The sequence below is a fragment of the Copadichromis virginalis genome, linkage group LG17 (genome assembly GCF_057382275.1).
Source record: "Copadichromis virginalis isolate Kocher_CV1m ecotype Utaka linkage group LG17, C_Virginalis_male_GT1.1, whole genome shotgun sequence".
NCBI classification, from domain to species: Eukaryota; Metazoa; Chordata; class Actinopteri; order Cichliformes; family Cichlidae; genus Copadichromis; species Copadichromis virginalis.
This window is the reverse complement of record NC_140634.1, coordinates 30,911,761-30,932,194: the sequence shown is the minus strand read 5'-3', so window position 1 is coordinate 30,932,194 and position 20,434 is coordinate 30,911,761. Positions and strand designations below refer to the sequence as shown.

The 20,434-nt window shown below is 39.7% G+C and overlaps 1 protein-coding gene across 10 annotated transcripts in view; it reads right to left on the bottom strand.

Moving 5' to 3' along the window:
- LOC146689690 (ELKS/Rab6-interacting/CAST family member 1-like) overlaps window positions 1-20,434 on the bottom strand; it is a 156,283-nt gene that overhangs the window by 20,317 nt on the left and 115,532 nt on the right. For 7 of the 10 annotated variants that reach the window (XM_085436316.1, XM_085436310.1, XM_085436312.1 and 4 more), the window contains 2 exons: window positions 11,946-12,053; window positions 3,954-4,139 (listed from right to left, as the gene is read on the bottom strand). In XM_085436316.1, coding sequence (XP_085292442.1) covers window positions 3,954-4,139; window positions 11,946-12,053 — 294 coding nt within the window. Of the gene's footprint in view, window positions 1-3,953; window positions 4,140-11,588; window positions 11,667-11,945; window positions 12,054-20,434 lie in introns of those variants that run through there. The other 3 variants (XR_014915935.1, XR_014915936.1, XR_014915937.1) reach the window with 1 other exon arrangement.

Here is a 20,434-nt window from a genome sequence, read left to right as displayed (position 1 = left end):
TGGCACGTTTTTTCTGCCGGTGTTTTTCATTATGTTCTGATTGGTAATGGGATCTCACCTGGCTTTTATATGCTGTGATTGTTTGTCTTAAACCTCGCTGATGATTGCTGAAACACTTCCTTCATTTTACCTGTTTTTTTTTGTGTTTTTTTACAATTTTAAATTAAATATAGTGTTTATAGATTTATAAATCGTTGTGTTCTTTCCATATTTGTATTGTGCATTTTTTGGGGATAAGCGGCACAGCAGAGTGTTAGTAAAAGTTTTGAGTTTGTGCCGCATTACAGAAGCACACAGCAAGATAGACAAGCCTCCAATGGTCATTCATGATTGCTGTGCATTCATGTTAATCCATATGTGGGTGCCAGACATGTAGGTTTCCGCCTGTGACATTTTGTCTGCATCTATGGGTTTTACATGCTATTTTAGTGTGAGCCTAATGGGTTTACAGAGTGCCAGGCATTTTAACAGAACCAGGGAGAGGCTTGTAAAACACACACACTCACCACAAGACAGAGAAGAGAGGCTGGCACACTGGAACATGGTGGTCTGGAGGGAGTCTGTGTGCGCATTAAGAGGGTCAGCCAGGGTGATGCTGACACATGATGAAGGAAAACGAGAAACACGGGTCTGAATGAAAGACTGGCAGTGTGTGTGTGCGATTGTACATAGGCAGGGTTGGGGTCTTAAAAAAAAAAAACAACAATAAAAAAAAAACACATGGCGCCAAGTGGTGCCTGAATATGGGTGGGTTTGCAGAAAAAGAGAGGAAGAAGAAGAAGAAAGATTCAAACTGTGATGTTGTTATTGGAAACATCCCACTAAAAATAGTATAAAAAATAACTAATGAGTACAACTGCATTTCTAAAAAAAAAAAAGTGGGACTCTGATTTATGAATCATTTGAACCCCATATTTATTTTAAAACAGCACAAACCAAATCTGCCAATCTGCTGTCAGTGCTAGGAGAAAGGTCGAAAGTCTGTGCATAATTTTATACCTATCCATTTAGCGGATGACCACTGTACAGAACATGTAACCCTCACATATAGACTAAAGTCCAGTGAACCCCAGCCCTGGTCTCTGCTGTACTCAGTGTGGAAACACTTTCCTCAGTACACACCAGAGCATCATTCATAACTTAAAGCTTCCAGTGACCAAACAGGGTTGGGAGTGGGTGTAATTGCTTATTCAACAGTTAGCCACACATCACTAAGGATGTCAAAGAAAGACAGGCTTTTAGGAATAAATACCCTTTGGGCTTGTCTACAGCATAAAAATAACTTAATTAACTTCTAAGGAAAGCAAGAGAACCGCAATTTAATCCAATATAAAATAAAAAAAATCTGTGGGGCTGCATGGAAAGCACAGCAGATATGAACTCTACCACACAACAGTTCACCACGCTGGACACACAGAGGAGAGTGAAACACTCAGGGCTTTTTCTCTATGAATTTAATGATGTGTCCAAGAGGCTCAAAGGAGAAGCACAGCAGTTATTGTCCATCCACAGTAAAACAGTCTTCCCACCTTTATGAGTAAAACACCCTCAAAGGAGCTCACAGTAACACTGTCACTCTTTAGCATTAAATACCACGTCCCTCTAACAGATCTGTACCTCACACATTAGTCACCATTAGTATTTTCTGAAAGAGTTGTAAACATGTTCGCGATAACAGCTGACCCACTTCTAAACACACTGATCTCCAGTGGTGGTGTACAGAGGACTCTGTCACTAGTCTAAGCCACCTCTGAGTTAACATCTATAGGGCCCTTTAGCTCAGCTTTTCATGAACTCCAGCCTCACTTCCCAGTGCAGGAATTAAAAGACATTCATGTAAAGGCTTTATTGTTTTTTTATGGAAAAATCCAAACAGGTTAAAGGAGAGCTTATTAGTTACTAAATTAGTTCTGAAAAAAGTTAATATAGCTCCTCCACCTCTCCTTTAGCTTCGTTCTGGTTGGCTGATCCACATAAACAGAAGGTTTGAGCAGCAGGTGTGTGGGCCCTCTGTGCCAAACCAGAGCTGTGTGCCCGAGATGACTATATTAAGAATATCCGCTCTCTCTTTACCAACTACACATCCAGCAGTGTAAAACAGAGTGTTTATAGCAGAGTGAAGTCTAAATTGTGGCTCGCGTGGATTATGTGAAGATATACTGACCCCATTATTTGAAACTTTGGCCACATTGTTGAGCATCAACATATGTATGACAGAAAATAAGGGATAAGTACCAAAGTTCCACTTCAAGGGCAGTTACATCAGGTATTAAATTTCTTCTTCAGCTTTATGTTACATGACGATTGGTAACCTCACGTGTATATGTGATAATCACCACATATACAGCTACTTTATAATAATGCAAGGATAAGTTTGACTACAGTAAAGACAGGCACAGCGATTTTTTTTGTAACTCTATTCTAGGAGTTCATTTTGCCCCTGCAGCAAAATGACAAAAATCAAAACATTGCACCCTGCCATGAAAATGGTTAATGCGAAAAAGGAAAAAAGTCATTTGCGGTGAATTGGGTAGGTTGGTCTATTAAGCTCTTTTTTCCTCTGTTGTAGATTTGACTTGGATGTGGCCGTGAGCGCAGTTTGGTACAAATGTTTTCAATATTCTGAAAATGTTTTTATAAATATAAGTTAGGAATAAAATACTGCAGGCTACATTCAGCCTCGTTAGATAAGCTTTCACAGCTGCCCACATAATCAGTTTTAATAGACTATGTTTTTCTTTTGAAAATGTAGATCTTCAGCCACTAGACCACAGAACAGTCTGCTTTTTTTTATGAAAGCAGGCTGATGGTGAAAAATGTCCACGAAAGGCCTCCAGACCATTTCTTTGTTCATTTAATGTACCTGTGATTAAATGAGAATTTAATTTTACATATCGAAAGTTTATTTAAATCGACACCACGCAGCAGCGTTTTTGAAACACTTTGTGCTTAACGGAGACATTTCCTTGCATTAAGACACAAAAAGGGCTTTCATACAGACTGTAGAAAACTAGTCCCGCTGTACCCCAACCACACACTCTGTCACGTAGCTCTGCGAGTGTCTAAAGTTACGTTCTTCAATGCATACCACATGTAGCGACCATGCATTGCCTGATACGTTTTCAATATGGAGAAAAAGTCAGAGAGGGAGACAGGGGAAGCCGCAGAGGGCCACAATTTTTTAAATTTAATAATATACTGTTTATATTGAATATCTGAAAACACAGCTGGTTGCCATGATAATGCAGCAACATCTAAGCAAGCAAGGTTGGCCAGTGGTTCTGTAACTTTCTCGAAGCCTCACCTTTTCTTTCGTTATCCTTGATTCCCTTCCTGTTGCTCTCCTCCCTCTCAAAGATGACAACTCTTTTGACAGTGAAATAAATATACTTCTCTACCCTCCTTACTCTGCACTGTATATGAACCAACCCTTTCCCTGCTGCCAAAAGCTTGAAACTGAGTTTACTCCCAGTAAAATAAAATGTCTGAAACGGTTTTTGTTCCGCAGCCAGGCGCTTGTCGTCAGGTGACCTGCTGGAGTAAATCTTTTCAATAATGTCAAAAGCAGCGCCAAAAACCTGCCAGGCAAGCCCAAGTGTGTGCCCCTACTCCTACATGCAAACACACACACACACACACACACACACATCTGCACACTCACAGCAAGAACAAGCATGCAACCTCGTGCATGTCAACACATACAGCATGTAAAGGCAAGCACACAAACACACACAGTGGAGAGTTTTAAAGAATTGATAAATGAGGAGCGACTAAATATTATCGCTTTTTTTCCCTCCACGCTTCTCAAAAATAGAACACGCTCTCGCTCTTTTTTCCCCCTTTTTCTTACACACACAAACACTTTTTTTGAACCGCAGGAATGACTGATGTCGTTGCATTTCATTTTTTCCTTCCTCTCATCTCTCACTCAGAACACACCCAGGAGTCCTCACCTGTTCCTGCGTCATGCTGTGCAGCTGCGTATGCCAGGAGGCGGAGTCAGAGCGGTGATAGGCGGGGGGCGGGGCAAAATCTTGCAATATGATTGGGTCTCGCTCCTGACACAGTGAGGTCAGGTGACTGATGTACAGCTTCAGCTTACTGCGATTCTGATTAAGATCCAGGAGAGGAGAAAGAATCTGAAGGAGGAAAACAGAAAATGTATTCTTTTATGTGTTTACTGTATGAAAAATAGCAAAACAAAAAACATGAACGATAATAATAACAACGATTTTGCAAGAATACTAGGCCAGATGGACATGCAGTGATGGGCAAATGTAAGATGAGTAAGACAAAGAAAATGAAGCAGAGGCACACTGAGAGAAAGCCAGAGAAAGCGCTTCTAATAATGAGGATCAGTGCACTGTTTTTAATTGCATACTGTCACAGCTGTAGCTGAGACTGAAAGAAGACCCTCATGGGCAGTTTTCAGCCGAGAAAACCATTTAAAGTAGTTCATTTAAAGAAAAACAATGTGCTCAGTTTCCACAAACACTGCACCTACAGCAGCTGATCCACTGTGAGCACCAAGGTTATTGTAGTTTATGGAAACAAAACTAAAAACTAAACATAAAAAAAAATCCAATTAACTGAAATAATCTCATGAATTGAAAAAAGTAATCAAATCAAATAAAAATACCAGTGATATATGCATAGTTTAAGTATTTGTTAGCTTGGTAAAAGTCTTCTTACAGCTTGCCTGATGAGGCACTGATGGATGTGTAATTGAGACTGCTTTCAAAAAGTTAATGCACACACATTCCCCTGATGATGCGGTGCTTCTTTCAGCAGTTTCTAGTAAAGTACAGCTTAACAATTTGCACATATAAGACACAATCCCCCAGCAGAGAACCTATAATACGCTTAAAACATGTTCAGCATAGTTACCATGGTGATTTAGCCAGGTAAAAAAAGAGAGCTGCTCTTTTCTGACAAGAGTTTTAAGGGTTTTTTTTGAGCCTGGCACAAAAACACAAAAAAGCCTGGCTATGTTGAACTTGATTTATAGCACACCTCTTCTCAAATCACTTCCCTACAAATCAGTTGTTTTTATTTTTTGTAGCTGTTTTTTCACAAAACTGAAATTTTAACACTGGAAAATTGTTTTTACAGGGTCAAAAAACAAACAGATTTCATAGAATAGACTAGAATAGCCCTTTATTGTCATTGTACATGTACAACTGTGCCGGAATAAAATATAAATAGTAGACAGGAGGAATGAATAGCAAACAGGAGAAATATATACCAAAACTCAAAGGCACACAAGTTGCAAAGTGCTTGGAAGTAGTAGGAGTTCAAATAAATTGCAAACAAGAAAATATAATTTAATATAATATAATTGAAAATATGATTTCAGACACCACAGACTGTATGTTTAGGGCAAAGTTTACCTCGGTGTAAAGTAAAATTAGTTTTGGCTAATTCAGACATTTAGATTAATGAAAGACGAATTAATTAATGGAAAAATAGACAGAGGAAAGAGGTGAACATATATATAAAAACATATTTTGTTGGTAGACTGTCATGCTCACGAGTAAACAGAATACTGGAAGAACATATTAATCCCCACCAATCCACAGGTAATGGCTATTATGAACTCAGAAGTAGAAAGACGATTCTCTTTAAAAAGCATCATTTCTTGTTGAACGTCTGACTATATAAGTGCAGATGAGCAAAACAGATACATGCATTCTGGGCGCATGACATGAGACCTCCCAGGGCACACACACACACGCGCACACACACACACACAGAGATAAGGCGTGCTGACACACACTGTTCTCCTTGGGGAATACTACGATTTAAGTGCAGAGGAAGCATTTTAAGAGGGCTGTTAGTGTGTGTGTGGGTAAAGTATATTTAATCCCAGCAGCGTCTGTCCACACTCTGCGAGCTGTGCTCATCGTCACTCAGCATACCCACACACAAACACAACCCATGTGTTTCATTGACAGGATCCTCAGCGCAGTAACATCTTTCTCTCTAAACTCTTCCTCCACTTTTTAACCTCGTCACGTCTTCACTTCTTACACACAAGAACTACAAATATCGATGTGAATTTGCCTCAGGTTTGGGGTTTGATTATATACATTCATTTTACACAGAATGTTATTTGGTGAAGTCGGTGAACATCAATAAATAAATGATGATATGACATCATCAGATAAATATAGCAGGAAAAATAATAATTGTTTTTGTGTTGCCAAACACTTCATTTACATTTTTTTTATATTTTTCTCAATTTGATCTTGTGTCACTTAATTTTTATTTTGCATATTATTTATTTTTATTTTTCTCTGCTTGTCTGTGTGTGTGTGTGTCTATCCCAGATACTCAAAGTTCTTAAAACAACTGGCAACACGGTGTCAGCCATCACTGGCTAGGGTGAAACTGGTCACAGAGAGGTACATGGTGCTACGCCAAAAACCTCCTTGTGCCTGTTTGGGTCACTTGTGAATTGTTGAAGTCGACCTTAGTTTTCATGGACGATGCCCACCTATCTCCAAACGCTCCCCAACTAGTTGTTGAGCGATAATGAAAGTTGAAAATGTGTGACACAAACTGAATGCAGAGACCATTCATCTTTAAAATAAAAGTTGTGCCTTTTGAAACACGTTGGCAGCAGCAGCAGGAATGCACAACTTTACTGAGGCCTTAATTGTAATGGTACAGCGAGAGTCATTGCAGTGTAATCTTGTTCTGGTTTCTTCATTTTCTTTTGCCGTTGCTTTACTGTTTGTAGATTCCCCAGGCAGCAAGCTGTAAGAAAAACCTGTATTTTCTCTGCAACATGCAGGCTTAGTCAAGTCTAGACTTTACTTGTGCTCCATGTCTCTGTGTCTTGTTCCATTTTTTATTGCTGAAAAGTTGTCCATCACCCTGGTGTTACAGCAATGTACAATTGAGTATACTCAAACTGCTATACCCCCACCCATTTAAAGCTTCATCTTGTACCAGGCAGTACATCTGCTACATTGTCCATTTGGTTATATCTCCCAGTAGTAGTCAACATTATTGTCTGAGTTAAGATTATCTTGGTTTTGATTGTAGAATTGATAATCTGTTTCCTTTCCCGCCTTTTGTTGTTCACCTCCAAGGTTGCTTTAACCCCTGCCCTGTTTAGTCCGTTAACTCTGGTTTGTTTTTCCTCTTGGTGCAATTCATCTGTGCAGATATGAACATGATAATCGCACTAGGGCCAAAACCAAATCAACTGCACCAAGACCCTTTGGAGGAGGCCTGGTTCCAAATGAACTCCAGAGTAGTTTGTTTATGGTGAGAATGTGCCCTTGATCTGACCCAGCTATTGGGTCTAAATTGTAAGTTTGTGCCAAATGCACATTCTGGGTTGTAGCAGAGTACAATAAATGTACAGAGAATACAAACTTTGAAAATTATTAGGAATAAATTCTCCATGTTTTCCAGCTTGAGCTACCGAGCACCTTTGCGTCAGCATTGGAGTACAGCTTTAAGCAGTCGCTTACCTGTTGCCTACTTGTCCTAGTCACTTTTAGCATGTTTTCTAACTATAAAATACTTACTTGGTTATCACTTAAACACTGACAAAAACATAATTTAATTGCTCTGGCATTTGAGAATCCTTTTGAGGTTAAGTTCATCAAAAGTAGATTGGATGGAGGGATTTTGTGAAAAAAAATTGTACTCCATTCTTTAGTGGCATTGACGCAACAATGAAAAGTGACAGTACATCAGAGGAGCTGTCACTTGTGATTTTGAGTCTTCCCTGATTTGCTGCACAAACAACTGACAGAAAAAGTCTCAGCAATTTTGTGTTTTTCCAGTGAATCGCCAATACTCACCAGCAGCTAAACCTAACCCTAACACACACAAACACATAAAATATACACTTTTAAATGTGTGGTAGCACAAGTCAGCGCAACACACTCATACACACGCAGACACAAATAGGTTCCGACACAGAAAAACATACATACACACACTCACACTCATTCATGGTGGTTATCAGCTTTGTAAATGGCTCCAGTTACAGTATTTTCCAGGGAGGACCTGCCAGTAGGTTACAGTCCATTACAAAATACATTACTGAACATTTCCCTCTGGAGGAGAAAGGGAGGTAGACCGAGAAGGAAAGAGAGGGAACGACAACATTTGGAGTTAAAAGGCTGAAGAGATTCTACACATTCGGCATTTCAAGCCCTCTTTCTTTGGCTCTGAGTTATATTTGCTGATGGCAGATGTGCAGTGAGGCCGTTATCTCTCCCAGACTAATGTGTAATATGGCAATATCTGAAGAAAATTCTCCAAATTTGGCTTTACTGCTCTACAAACATACTTAACATATTTGTAACAGCTGTCCTCTCACACTTTGTAATTCATACTATTCTGTCAGAAAGCTTAAAAAAAAAAATCACTGTCCACACTTTCCAGACCTGCAGTGGAGCTCTGAGGATCAAATACAAGACGAATGAGAAACAGACACGAAGAATGGAAGGAATGACGGCGATATGAGGAAGACATTAGGAGAGAAATAACACGAGTTGTTTCCTTTTCTTTAAGTTCTATTATAAGAAAAATGGAGGAGGAATTATGGGATAAAATACGAACAGGAACACAGACCACTGAAAGTATTCGCAAGACTTTCATTAAGGTATACATGTTTTTCTTGTATTACACAGCCTCCAATAGCCAACATATGCAATGTGTGTGTGTGTGTGGTTAATGGGTCCGCAGGGCTTCTCAGTATCTTACTGTAGTATGAAACAATCCCAAAGGAGAAATAACTTTATACAGCACTGTGAGTCAGTGTGTGTGTGTTTGTGCTTCTTTATTAGACTCCCCTGCCTGCCTACCAGATTCTTACTGTTCTATGAAAGAACTCCATAGAGAGACATTCAGCTAGCCTCGCTGATGGGATGTATTAAAAAAAAACCTCTATGGCCACATTATATGGTGAAATCAAGACTTTTCTTCCTCCGCAGAACCCTCTGAGACAAATACACACCAGCAAAAATGCACATATTTGTCCAGCATCAGCATCAGTAGTGGGTGTAGGCTTTCACTGCTCTGTAAGTGCTATCTCAGTGACCCAACCGATGAAGTCTTGGCTAGTAGATGATCTCTTAAACTGCCAAGCAAATGTATCATCCGGTTGTAAAACTGCTCGTCAGTTTGTTGCAGAGCTAAGACAGAGAGACCGACAACCATTCACTCCTACATGTCTTTGGACTGTAGGGGGAAGCCAGAGTACCCAGACAGAACCCATTCAGACAGGGGGGAATACGCAAACACTATACAAGAGGCTGCACAGCATTAGTGTTTGCCTCACATTAAGGTTCTGGGTTTGAATCCGCTGGTCGTCCGCGGGTGTTCATTGTGGAGCTTGGATCTTCTGTATTCGTATTTCACTGGTTTATTTCCAACAATATTTTCACGGACCGGCCTTTAAGGTGTCGTGGATAAATACAACAAAATAAAACCAGCACCGGTACCAGAAAAAAATAAGATTTATTCATAACACACGGGAAAAGACCCAGGTAACCCGAGTTAATGCTAAAAACCAATAAAAACCCTGAAAACCATAAATTTCACACCCGAACCTCAACTCTCGTGGCCCAGTACCAAACGACTCACGGACTGGGTCGTGGCCCAGTCCGTGGCCCAGCGGTTGGGGACCGCTGTTGTAACTGGATTAATTTGAGGGTTTTGGGCTTGTGAGATGGGGAAAAAAAATGGCAAGACGTGTGAAAAACTGTTTTGTTTGATAAGGAAAACAAGAACACTCACAGAGCACAACTCTCCCCGAAGAGCGTGACCATTTCACCAAAATGAAATCATCTCGGGCTGTTCTGGTATCTACCATCACACAAAATCTGAACATGATGTCTTTAAAACTGTGGATGCTAGATTGTTAACCAACAGCCAAACAAGCTGAACCAATTACATGTTTAGACTGTATTGTCAAACTGTTTAATCCACCTTACAAAAAAACATCTCAGGAATAAGTAATGTAAATGTAATATCACTTTCACTTCCATAGAAATGGTGACAGATTTTAAAACACATTAAAAAACTCTGAAAAAGACACTTGCTAATTTATAAAATGTACATTTTCTACTATTTTTTGTGTAGTTATGCATCTAATAAATCTGAAAGCTATTTGAAAAAGCAAAATACCATGAAGTGGCCTTGACAATGCCTGATGTGTCTTAAGAGTGCTCCCCTGTGTTTCTGTGCAGCAGCAGTTGTCTCTGAAGCATTTCATTGTCCAGCTGCAGCACAAAATCCCCTCACAGAATACACACAATCACTCACTGTGCGGATGAAATGTGCTATGGCAAATTACCAATCTTACACACCAAGAGAGTGTGTTTTCATGTGGCTATGTAAATACAGAGAGGTGGAAACAGAAAGAAAAGGAGATAGAGTATAAGCTGTGTGTGTGCTGCCTCTCTCAGCAGGGAGGTGCTACCGCTAATTAATAACCAGGGTCAAACTTAGATCCAATGGTGAACCCTTTGGGCTTTTAGCATCCCAATGGGAAATCCATCTGGAGCAGCTGAGCTGCACTAAAAGCAGCATGTGCAGCTCATATGTGGTGCCGTCTCTGCACTGTGGTCTTAGTAGATCCAACCGTTTGGATGCCTTTTAATAACCACTAAACTTAGAAGAGCCTTTTAACCATTAATTGCTTAAAATGTGTAAAAATTTCCAATTCACTTGTTTCAAGAGTTTAATGGGAACAAGTGACTTTGCCAGTTTGGCGTTGAAACCTGAACACTTGCACTACTCAATGCTCAGGTTTCTTTCTTTTTTCTTAAGAAAGACTGCTCTACATTAGACGTATTGTGGTTGGGTGTCTTTTGTTCTTTCTTGAGTTGAATCTTGTTACGCATCTACAATTAATGACCTTTGGGCTTTTGAAATACTGGAAAGCCCCTATTGTATGATTAAAAAAACAACACAGGAGCAAGGTCAAAGGAAAAACCTTCTTTTCATCATTTCTGACAGAAGAAATATACTTTTTACATAGCAGTTTAGCAAAGGTGCACATTTCCAACACTACATCACACATTTCAGTTGATTTGAATAAGAATATGGTCTCAGTTGGCATATGATTGACACATGAAGCTTACAATATCAAACCAAAGGCAAGACCCAAGTAGACTTGGGGAACAAGGGAATCATCCAAAAGATTAATGAAGGTTGAAATAATGAAATCATGGGTATAAAAATGCACAGGGAAAAAAATAAATCATAAAAAAGAGTTCAGAGAATGCCAACTGGAAGAAATCCTTATCATGAGAGGATGAAATTATATTTAAGGATGAGAAATTGAACAAATGAAGCACAATTCAAGATTTGATGGCTGAAGGGAAAAGGAAAGGAAAGATGAATCACAGAATAAAAGATGCATTTCAAGATTGGATTTCAATGTTAGAAAGAATGGAGGAAAACTGAATAAATAAAAAACGATATGAGGCCACAAATAAAGTGAAATGACAGACAATGATGCCAGAATGAGATCACAAAGTCACGGATGAAACTAAAGAAAAGGAAGACGAATGAAACGATGGCCATGATCAAATCCAGACAGAGAAGACGCTCACCCTTCTGTACACAATGATGGACTGAGGGTGAGGAAGAAGGCATGTGATTGGCTAGGCCCAAATGCCCTCCTCATCGTCCTATCGGTTAGTTCAGTCCAGCCGCAGCGTGAGTTCAGAAACAGGAAGTTAGTTTAGCAAAAACGGGAAACTTAACAGAGATATAGAGAGTGCAGAACAAGTAATAGTGCTAAAAAATGGTTAACTTTAATTAGTAAATTTGAAGAAAAATAAGCTAACATCCAATAGCCCAGAAATGGCAATATGACTTGCTGGAAAGTCTTTCATTCAAATATTATTAAAGAAAATAAAGATTTCACTGGTTTGGCCAATGCACACCGTCCGGGGCAGTTATCTTACCTGGTCTGGGGAGGGTTTGTGATTGTTGGGCTGCTCTGAGTTTGGGGATGAAACCTTCAAATGATCATCCTCATAGTTGTCCGCCATCAGCTTCATCCTGTTCTGCGTCTGCAGAGACAAAAATAATATATCTCATTAGAAACACGTTTTTGTTTTTAGGTGGAATTTAGCACGATCATCATTATGACATTCGTGTTTTAGACGGAGCATAAACCAGTGTGTGTACGTGTGCGCGTGAAGTTAATTTGGAGAGAAGTAGATTTTTGAGTGAGTGCCATGAGCTTTGCCTGAAAAAGTGTGCATATGTGTGTTTTTTTGTACGCAAGAGGAAAACAGTAACAGAGGGCTTCCCAACTGTCCATTTGTATTTGAGTTTCAAGAACTGGGTTGGTTCATCTTGCACATTTCAGACTGCAAACACACACAACCATCATGCAACCTGTTGTGTAGCTTGTTAACCGGCGCAGAAAAATAACAAGCTTGTTAAGTTGCCACTTGAGGGGAGATCCATAAAGACTTAGACAAATATTAGACTGTACACATACAAAGGCCTCCAAAACACTTTCATCTCCTCCTCCTCCGTATCTTTCTTTTCTCCATTCTCATTTCTCCTGTCTTTTCTCTGCAACCATCTTTTTGCTCCTCGGATTACTGTCACATTCCCCCCCCCCCCCACTTTTCGTCTTCTCTCCTCGTCTTGCTGCTCCATCTGTTTCACATGTTATAGTTATACTTCAGGTTTTACAGTAGGCCTGCAAAGTGTGAGGGGTGAGAGATGAAAAGCAAGAGATGGAGTCAGTATAAATCTGTAAGTCTTGTATACTCTAAATCCCCTTAGCCTCACACTGAGCCCTGCAAGGAACAGGAGCTTAAGCAGGACAGACTGAGGTTTTGTGTGTGTGTGTATGTATATATATATATATATATATGTGTGTGTGTGTGTGTTTGACAAAAAGTAAAAAAAAAATTTTTTATATGCATTTGTTTGAAAGCTAAATGAAAGACTGCACTTTTAGGAGTGTGCATGTGAGCAAAACGATCACGCGTCTGACAGTGTGTTACACTTGGTGAGTATCTGGACCTGCACAAACGAGCCCATGCCGCACTTAAAAACACCTATAAAGCAAACTCGCAGAGCAGACAGTTTATCTGCACACCACACAAGTTTGAAGATAAACACGCGCAGAGCTGTAAAGTCACCTTTATTAGTATCTGACCGCAACTTCCACCTGCCCTCCCCCGCAACTGTCCTTACACAGATTTTTTTTTCTTTATGCTGTTGTTGTAACATATGGAAAGTTCATATGCACCAGACACTGGCTTGGGAAACGCAAATTTAATGAAATTAAAAGAGCAAGTAAGACTTGGTCCAGACTGTACAATACACACACACGTGATAGTTGCCTGCAAAAATATATAAATACATATATCACTGCCACTTCACTTTATGTACATATGTAAAATTGTGTATTTTTTTATTTGTACACTATTGTTTTTCTCTTTTATTTATTCCAATTATTATCTCTAATTCACTTTTTCTTGCTGACCCTTGTGTTGCTGTAACGTGTGAATTTCCCCAGTGTGGGATTAATAAAGCCGGTGTCTTTGTTTGTTTCTATGTTCTTCTGAATGACCATCTTAGGTAAGCATCTCTTTAGTGGACTGTGTCACACTGAAAGATGGAGGAAGAGGTCTCGTGTGTGGAGTCTTACGGTTAATTTCTAGAAATATGCCTACATGACTTATGCCAGGAGTTTGCCTCAAAGATGAAAATAGATAATAATAACCCAAAACCCCAGGTTCATATGGAACACGAACATAAAGCTGAACAGACAGATGTGCCTCTGTCCTTAGGAAAGTTTATTTCATAAAGGTTAAGAGATCGTAAGTAAACATACATTAAAAACATTTGCTCCAACACTTGCAAAAAAGGCTCTGGGATCTGGAAAGCAAGAAACAAAAAGGAGGAAAGACAGTTAAGAAGAGGATAAGCTGTGTCAAGAGGGTGCCTGATTTCTGATCTCTTTAGTATCTTCTGTCCTACCTTTCTGTAAAAACACTTTATCTGTGTCCTGTCCTCTTTCTCCTCATCCTAGAGCTTTCTGTATCAAAATAATCCCCAGTTCCTCCCACTCTTCCTGTCTTCATTGCTCACCTCTGTCATACATAATACTTTTGAAGATTAAGTCTTTTTACCCAAATACCTAACGCACTCCTTTCTGTAGTTATCGAAGCTCACTTTTTTAAGTGTCTTCTTCCCATCTATAAACATAGTATTTCATTTTTCCCTGCTTCATTCTCTCATTTTGAGCTCCATAACTTGATTTTATCTGTGGCCAATTCCAGCTTCTGTTTGTTTCCTTCCTTCTGCTTGCAACATGTCCTCTTTCTCTCTTCTTGTTTTCATGTCTAGTCCACTATTTCGAGTTCATTTTGTTTATTTATTTATTGTTTATTTCTTGAAGGCTGGCTCCAAAACCAAGTCAATCCCAATAGATTGACTTTGGCACCTTAAATACTGATATTAAATGCTGCAGAAATAAACATGTTTACAGGTTGCTACAAAATGAATTTGGTCTTTTAAGATAAGCAAAAGTCTTTGTTCTTTTTTAATCGCAATTTAAGGCATGAAGTGGATCACCTGAGAATATTTGTGCCTTTTGGCACATTATTAATGCAATAATATGACAAATAGTATGAGTTACAGTGTGGTTAATTGAACAATCAGCCCCATCCTATTACATTCGTACCTTACTTATTTACATCGATACTCATAAGCAAGTCTTCATGTCTATGTGAAGCAGCTTTTCTAATTAATCTAAAAGTGCAGTTCTGCCATCTCGTCCAATTGTGGTAATTTTGTTTCTAAAAGCTTTTAAAAATGACTATGGCCAAAATTCTAAAAAGAAGATTTTTATTAGTCTTTAGTAAAAATCTGTCTTTAAATGATGGAAAATCTAGAGAGCAACATGCAAGAGGAAAAAAAAAATCCTAAAAATGAAGTTGATGCAAATCGGTGAGGTGGAAAGACAAAGAAGAAAGTATGGCTGAAGAAGTGTCCTCATTTTCCACTTTGGCCTTTCTTTACATTTCTCCTCTTTCGCTAACTGTCAGGAATGCTGACTTCAGCTCATTTGTTCTTGTGCCAACTCTCTTTCTCACTTAATCTAATCATCACACCATTATTTCACTCCTCCTCCCTCAAGCTTCTCTACGTCTTCTTCCCTCCCCTCCGCTTCTCCCCCACACATCCTTCATACAGCTCGGCTGTAACTCGCTAACAATCGAAAGAATGAGAAACAAATGAAAACGAGGTGAAGTGAGGGGGTGGGGGGGCTGCTGAGCCACGCTTGGAAGAAAATTATTTCATTACGATAACGCTCTGGGGAACATTACATGAGATTATTGTTTCGCCTTTCTCTCCGGTGGCAATAGAAGCGCCTTTGTAGATATCTGTGCAATTATCAACAATGAAAAGTTGCTGAGTCATGGTTTGACAAGAACTATTTCATCATGATAAGAAATTAGATTACTCTTAACCCATTTTATATCAAGAAAAGAAAATTGTTAATAAGTGGAAAAATACAAATGATAATGAATCGTGTTTGAGCTGAGTGCTGTGGAGATTATTTCATTGCAGTAAGTCTCGGCGGTGTTATAAATTTGATTAGATCCACATTTTTTCACTTGCCAGTAACACGGGAGGTCATCATAACTACAAACAAGAAGTGATGAAGAGTTTAGTGGGAAAACAAAGCATGAACACTATGAACTGTGATTCAGAAAAGAAGAACAGGGGCGTTATAGTATTAAAGATGTTTTTAGTTCACAAATAAAATGGAGATAATTTAATTTGCAAAACCAAAATAGGAAATCTAGAATGTCAGGACATATGTTCTAAGAATGCAAATATTTGTTGTGTAAAAAATAATTTATGTAAAGATTTAAAGATTAAAGATTTATTTAAATATGTTTTGACCCTTTATGGACCACATTATGGATGCGGACAGATCTCATTCAGGTCTGCTGGAAATACAATATCATCACACGAAGAGCCAAAAGTCTTAAAAATGTCCATATTACAGCCATAGAGGTTTGGACCGAGGACCATAGCCACACATACATCCCTGACCTGTAACTGTTAAACATGTGTCTGCTAAAGGAGAGATCCTGCTAATTCCTCACCTCCACCCTCTTCTTTCTATTGTAACATTTCATAAAATATTACAAATATTATTTTTTCTTTGCTTTTGAAATTGAGTGCGTGGCACAGATGGAGTTCACAAAGAAACCAAGTACACTGCAAGATAATATGACAGTGACTTGTCAAGGTAGCCACACCAACTGCTTTTTCCTTAATTTGTTACAAGCTGGACCATAATTTACAAAATGAACACTATGGTGTGTTGGATAAGACCTCAAACTAGCAACTAAAGCCATAAATGATAAATGGACTGATTCTTATACAACAGCTTTCTACTCCAGCACCCAAAGCATTTTATACTACATGTCTCTTTCACACAAGCACTTTTTTCTTGTGTACTTCCTTTTCCTGTACTGTGGGATTCTGTATCTTGCCCAAGGATACTTTGGGACATGGACTGGAGCAATCATGGATCAAATCAACAACCTTGCAATTACCAGATGAAATGATTTACCTTCTGACCCACAGCCATCCCAGATAAAAAAAAAAAAAGTATGCTAGAAAAATGCCTATGGAGGTCAAAAATGAGGTGAGAAGCATGGTAACTTTTTACTTTTACATGTTAGATTCAGTCTACGGTATAAATGTGGTCACTACTGGCTTTGGAAAATCAAGATGGTGACAGCCGTAAAATGCAAAGTAGAGCCTCCAAAGATGTGATGTTAAACCAAAGGCTGACTGCATCTTTCATATACACTCTATGCATTTAACACATAATATGTGTCAGGAAAAATCAGTTGTTAATATTTGAAATACACTGCACAGTCCAGGATCCATGAATACCAGTGATTTGCTGTAAATTCATCAGAAATTTACCATTGCATTGGATTTCTCACATTGGCACAGGTGGATTTTGTGCTAGGCAGGCAAGACCAATCCAGTTGTATCATATATTTGGGTTGTCACATGCACTTACGGCAGGTATGTTGAGAAATGTTTAGGGCTTCAGCAGATGTGTGAAAACTGCTTTAGAGGGAAGAGGAAGGAGACTGTGGGATACACAGGAGAGTGAAGAGAGCTGAAGTTACCTTGATCTACAGCCTCCTGCAGCTGGGGGTCAAAGGTTAACATGCAGGAAAAGCTTTCAGGGACACAGGTGCGTTTTAACGTATGCAGCATAAGCGCAACAAATACAAATCTTCTTTGCTTGTATTCACTGGTTTATTAGTCTGTTCTGACTAAATGTGCTTACAATCGCCATATCATTAGTACACAGCATTAATACCTTGCAATGGATTAACTGAAATAGTTTCAATTCATAATAAATCTCATAATAGATAGGGTACGATCAATTCTACATGCCTGTTACTACACAAACAGCTCCATGGCACGAGAAATGTAATTCTCTGAATTTAACCTGCTCTGTAGTGGGGTCTGACAGCTCTGCGGCATAGGTTACTGTGCTGTGTGAAACCCAAATTCAGACCAGACTGGAAACAGTATTTAAGCACTCCATCAAAAAACACCCCAACTCTGACCTGTGACTCACTGAAGAGTGGTCGTCGTCAAAAAACAAACTTCAAAAACTTTTCAAACAACTTTTCTAACACACGCATAAGTGAACAGCATTCATAAAACTGCAAACCCAGAGTATTAACCCAAAGTTAGCTTGCTAACTGAAACACTACCTGCCACATGAGGCCTTACGACAAACAGAGTTTACTCTTCATCAAAAAACTCAGTTTTAATTTTATGCTATCACTCTGCCTCTGTCCACTTGTCAGTTAATTTATAAGCATCTAAAAGTCGATCCGTGACACAAGAAAATGCTACATAAGCCTCAGCTTACTTGATAACATTGCAAACAGATGCATGTGTACACACAGGAATACTGAGGAAGTCTCCGCTGTGATCCATCACTGGAGACTGAACATTATGGCTCTACAGAGAGAATGGGAGCGAGAGAGAGAGTGAGAGACTTGGAGCTGTGCAAAACGTTACACACCCTTGCATGCATGCGCACACTCATAGCTGCAGACAGTTGAGTCTCTGTGTTGTCAGTAACCACCTTCGAGACCCTGAAGTGTCATAAATGACTTCAAATAGAACGCGGAGACGGAGACGAGATGGAGGGATGAGGAAGGAAAAAAGAGAGAGGGTGAGGACTGTTACTCTGACTTCATCTGACACTACTTTCTAACACCTTGCACTTCTCTCTTAAACATCTATTCAAACACTGTGGCGTGCAAATGTTGCTTTTCTTTTGCATAGCCAATGCTTGTCTTTTTGAAACCTCGGAGCTTCCATACATTAAGTCAACTTTTGGCAACATTGAACACGAAAGTCTTGTGATAGCATTTGTATTCTAGGGGTCTTTATGACAAGTTAATCTGAACCATGGGGTTTTAAAGTGAGTGTAAAGCTCTACGATTTTTGCTTAGTTATGATTTACCATGTGTCGTTATCATATCTGTATGCCTGGTGTGCACTGTGCTTACGAGATTGCTGATTACACACAGAGTATGCTTAGATAATACATTTTTATATGATCTAAGCGAGTTTAACAGACTGTTCCACCAGTGAAAGTTACATTTCGTGCAACTATCAAATTTAAAAAAAAAAACTTGGATGGTATTTCTGTAGGGTTCCTTTGTCTGGGATGTATTGGCAGTAATTGAGCAAAACATAAAATGGAAAGCCTGGTTGGATAGTGCAACAGATAACAAAGGTCAAAGGTCAAATAAAAAAAAAAAAGTAAAATGTAGAAAAACAGTGCAAAAAGAAAGGGAAGGAGAAAAGTTAGAAAGGGATTCCCTGTACAGTAATTTTCCTGTTTTTTCACACTTGCGTGTATAATTTAACAGCTGAATTTTGTTAAGATCAGTCCTGGGGTTGTTATTATGTATAATGTATGAAACGTAACACCTTTAGTATTTGAGTTCTTCCACAAAGCTGACAGCAAAGTTGGTGAAAACTAATCCCAAATGTACTTGACAGAAAACATCTGTTCGGCTGTAATTATGAACGGGCTTGTGAATGATGCTACAAGCCTGACAGTTAAGCCTGACAGTCTCTGCTTTTATTAGCTGCTAAAAATCAAGCTTTGGCTATGATAGAAGTAGACTCATCTTGAGCATCATAACTCTCTGTTTGGGGTTATTTGCTACAAGTTCCTTTGTCAACGTGAAGCATGTTTTCTATCGATTTGGACTCCACACTTTGTTGCCCCTGGTCTCTGCTCATATTTGTGATATTCATGGACAGTATCTCATGACCTAGCCAGAGTGAATCGGGTGTCCATTATGGAAACCTCAGAATAGTATCCTTGCTTTTTGCAGACGATGTGGTTCTGTTGGTTTCACTGGCGCGTAATCTTCAGCATGCAATGGAGTGGTTTGCATCTAAGTGTGAAACAGCCTGAATGAAAGACAGCACCTCCAAGTCTGAGGCCATGGTTCTTTGCCAGGAAGTGGTGGAGTGCTCTGGCTCCCTTTGGTTTGAGGGAATAACTGTCCCAAGCAAATGCTTTCAAACATCAAGAATCTTAATCAGGAAGTGGAACATGAGGTGGATTGTTGTGGCATTAGAAGGAGCACAGGCGTTGGACTGGACTGGTAATAAAGAGATAAGCCAAAATCCATCCATCCATCCATCCATCCATCCATCCATCCATCCATCTTCTTCCGCTTATCCGGGGCCAGGTCGCGGGGGCAGCAGCCCAAGCAGACCTCCCTCTCCCCAGCCACCTCCTCTAGCTTCTCCGGGGGAACACCAAGGCGTTTCCAGGCCAGCTGAGAGATATAATCTCTCCAGCGCGTCCTGGGTCTGCCCCGGGGCCTCCTCCCAGTGGGAAATGCCCGAAACAGCTCACCCAGGAGGCGCCCAGGGAGCATCCTTGTCAGATGCCTGAACCACCTCAACTGGCTCCTTTCAATGTGGAGGAGCAGCGGCTCTACTCTGAGCCCCTCCCAGATGGCCGAACTTCCACCCTATCTCTAAGGCAGAGGCTAGCCACCCTTCGGAGGAAGCCCATTTCTGCCGCTTGTACCCGCGATCTCATTCTTTCGGTCACCACCCACAGCTCATGACCATAGGTCAGGGTAGAGACGTAGATCGACCAAGTAAATTGAGAGCTGCGGTTTTACACTCAGCTTTCTCTTCACCACAACAGACCAGTACAGCGTCCGTATCACTGCAGCCGCAGCACGAATCCGTCTGTCGACCCAAATATACTCATTCATACATTGCTTTTTACAGAACTTTGATCTAATATTCTGACACTCTTAATTAATGTATTAATGTATCAAGGGCAAAATGAAGAATCTTGTAGACACAGGGGATTAGT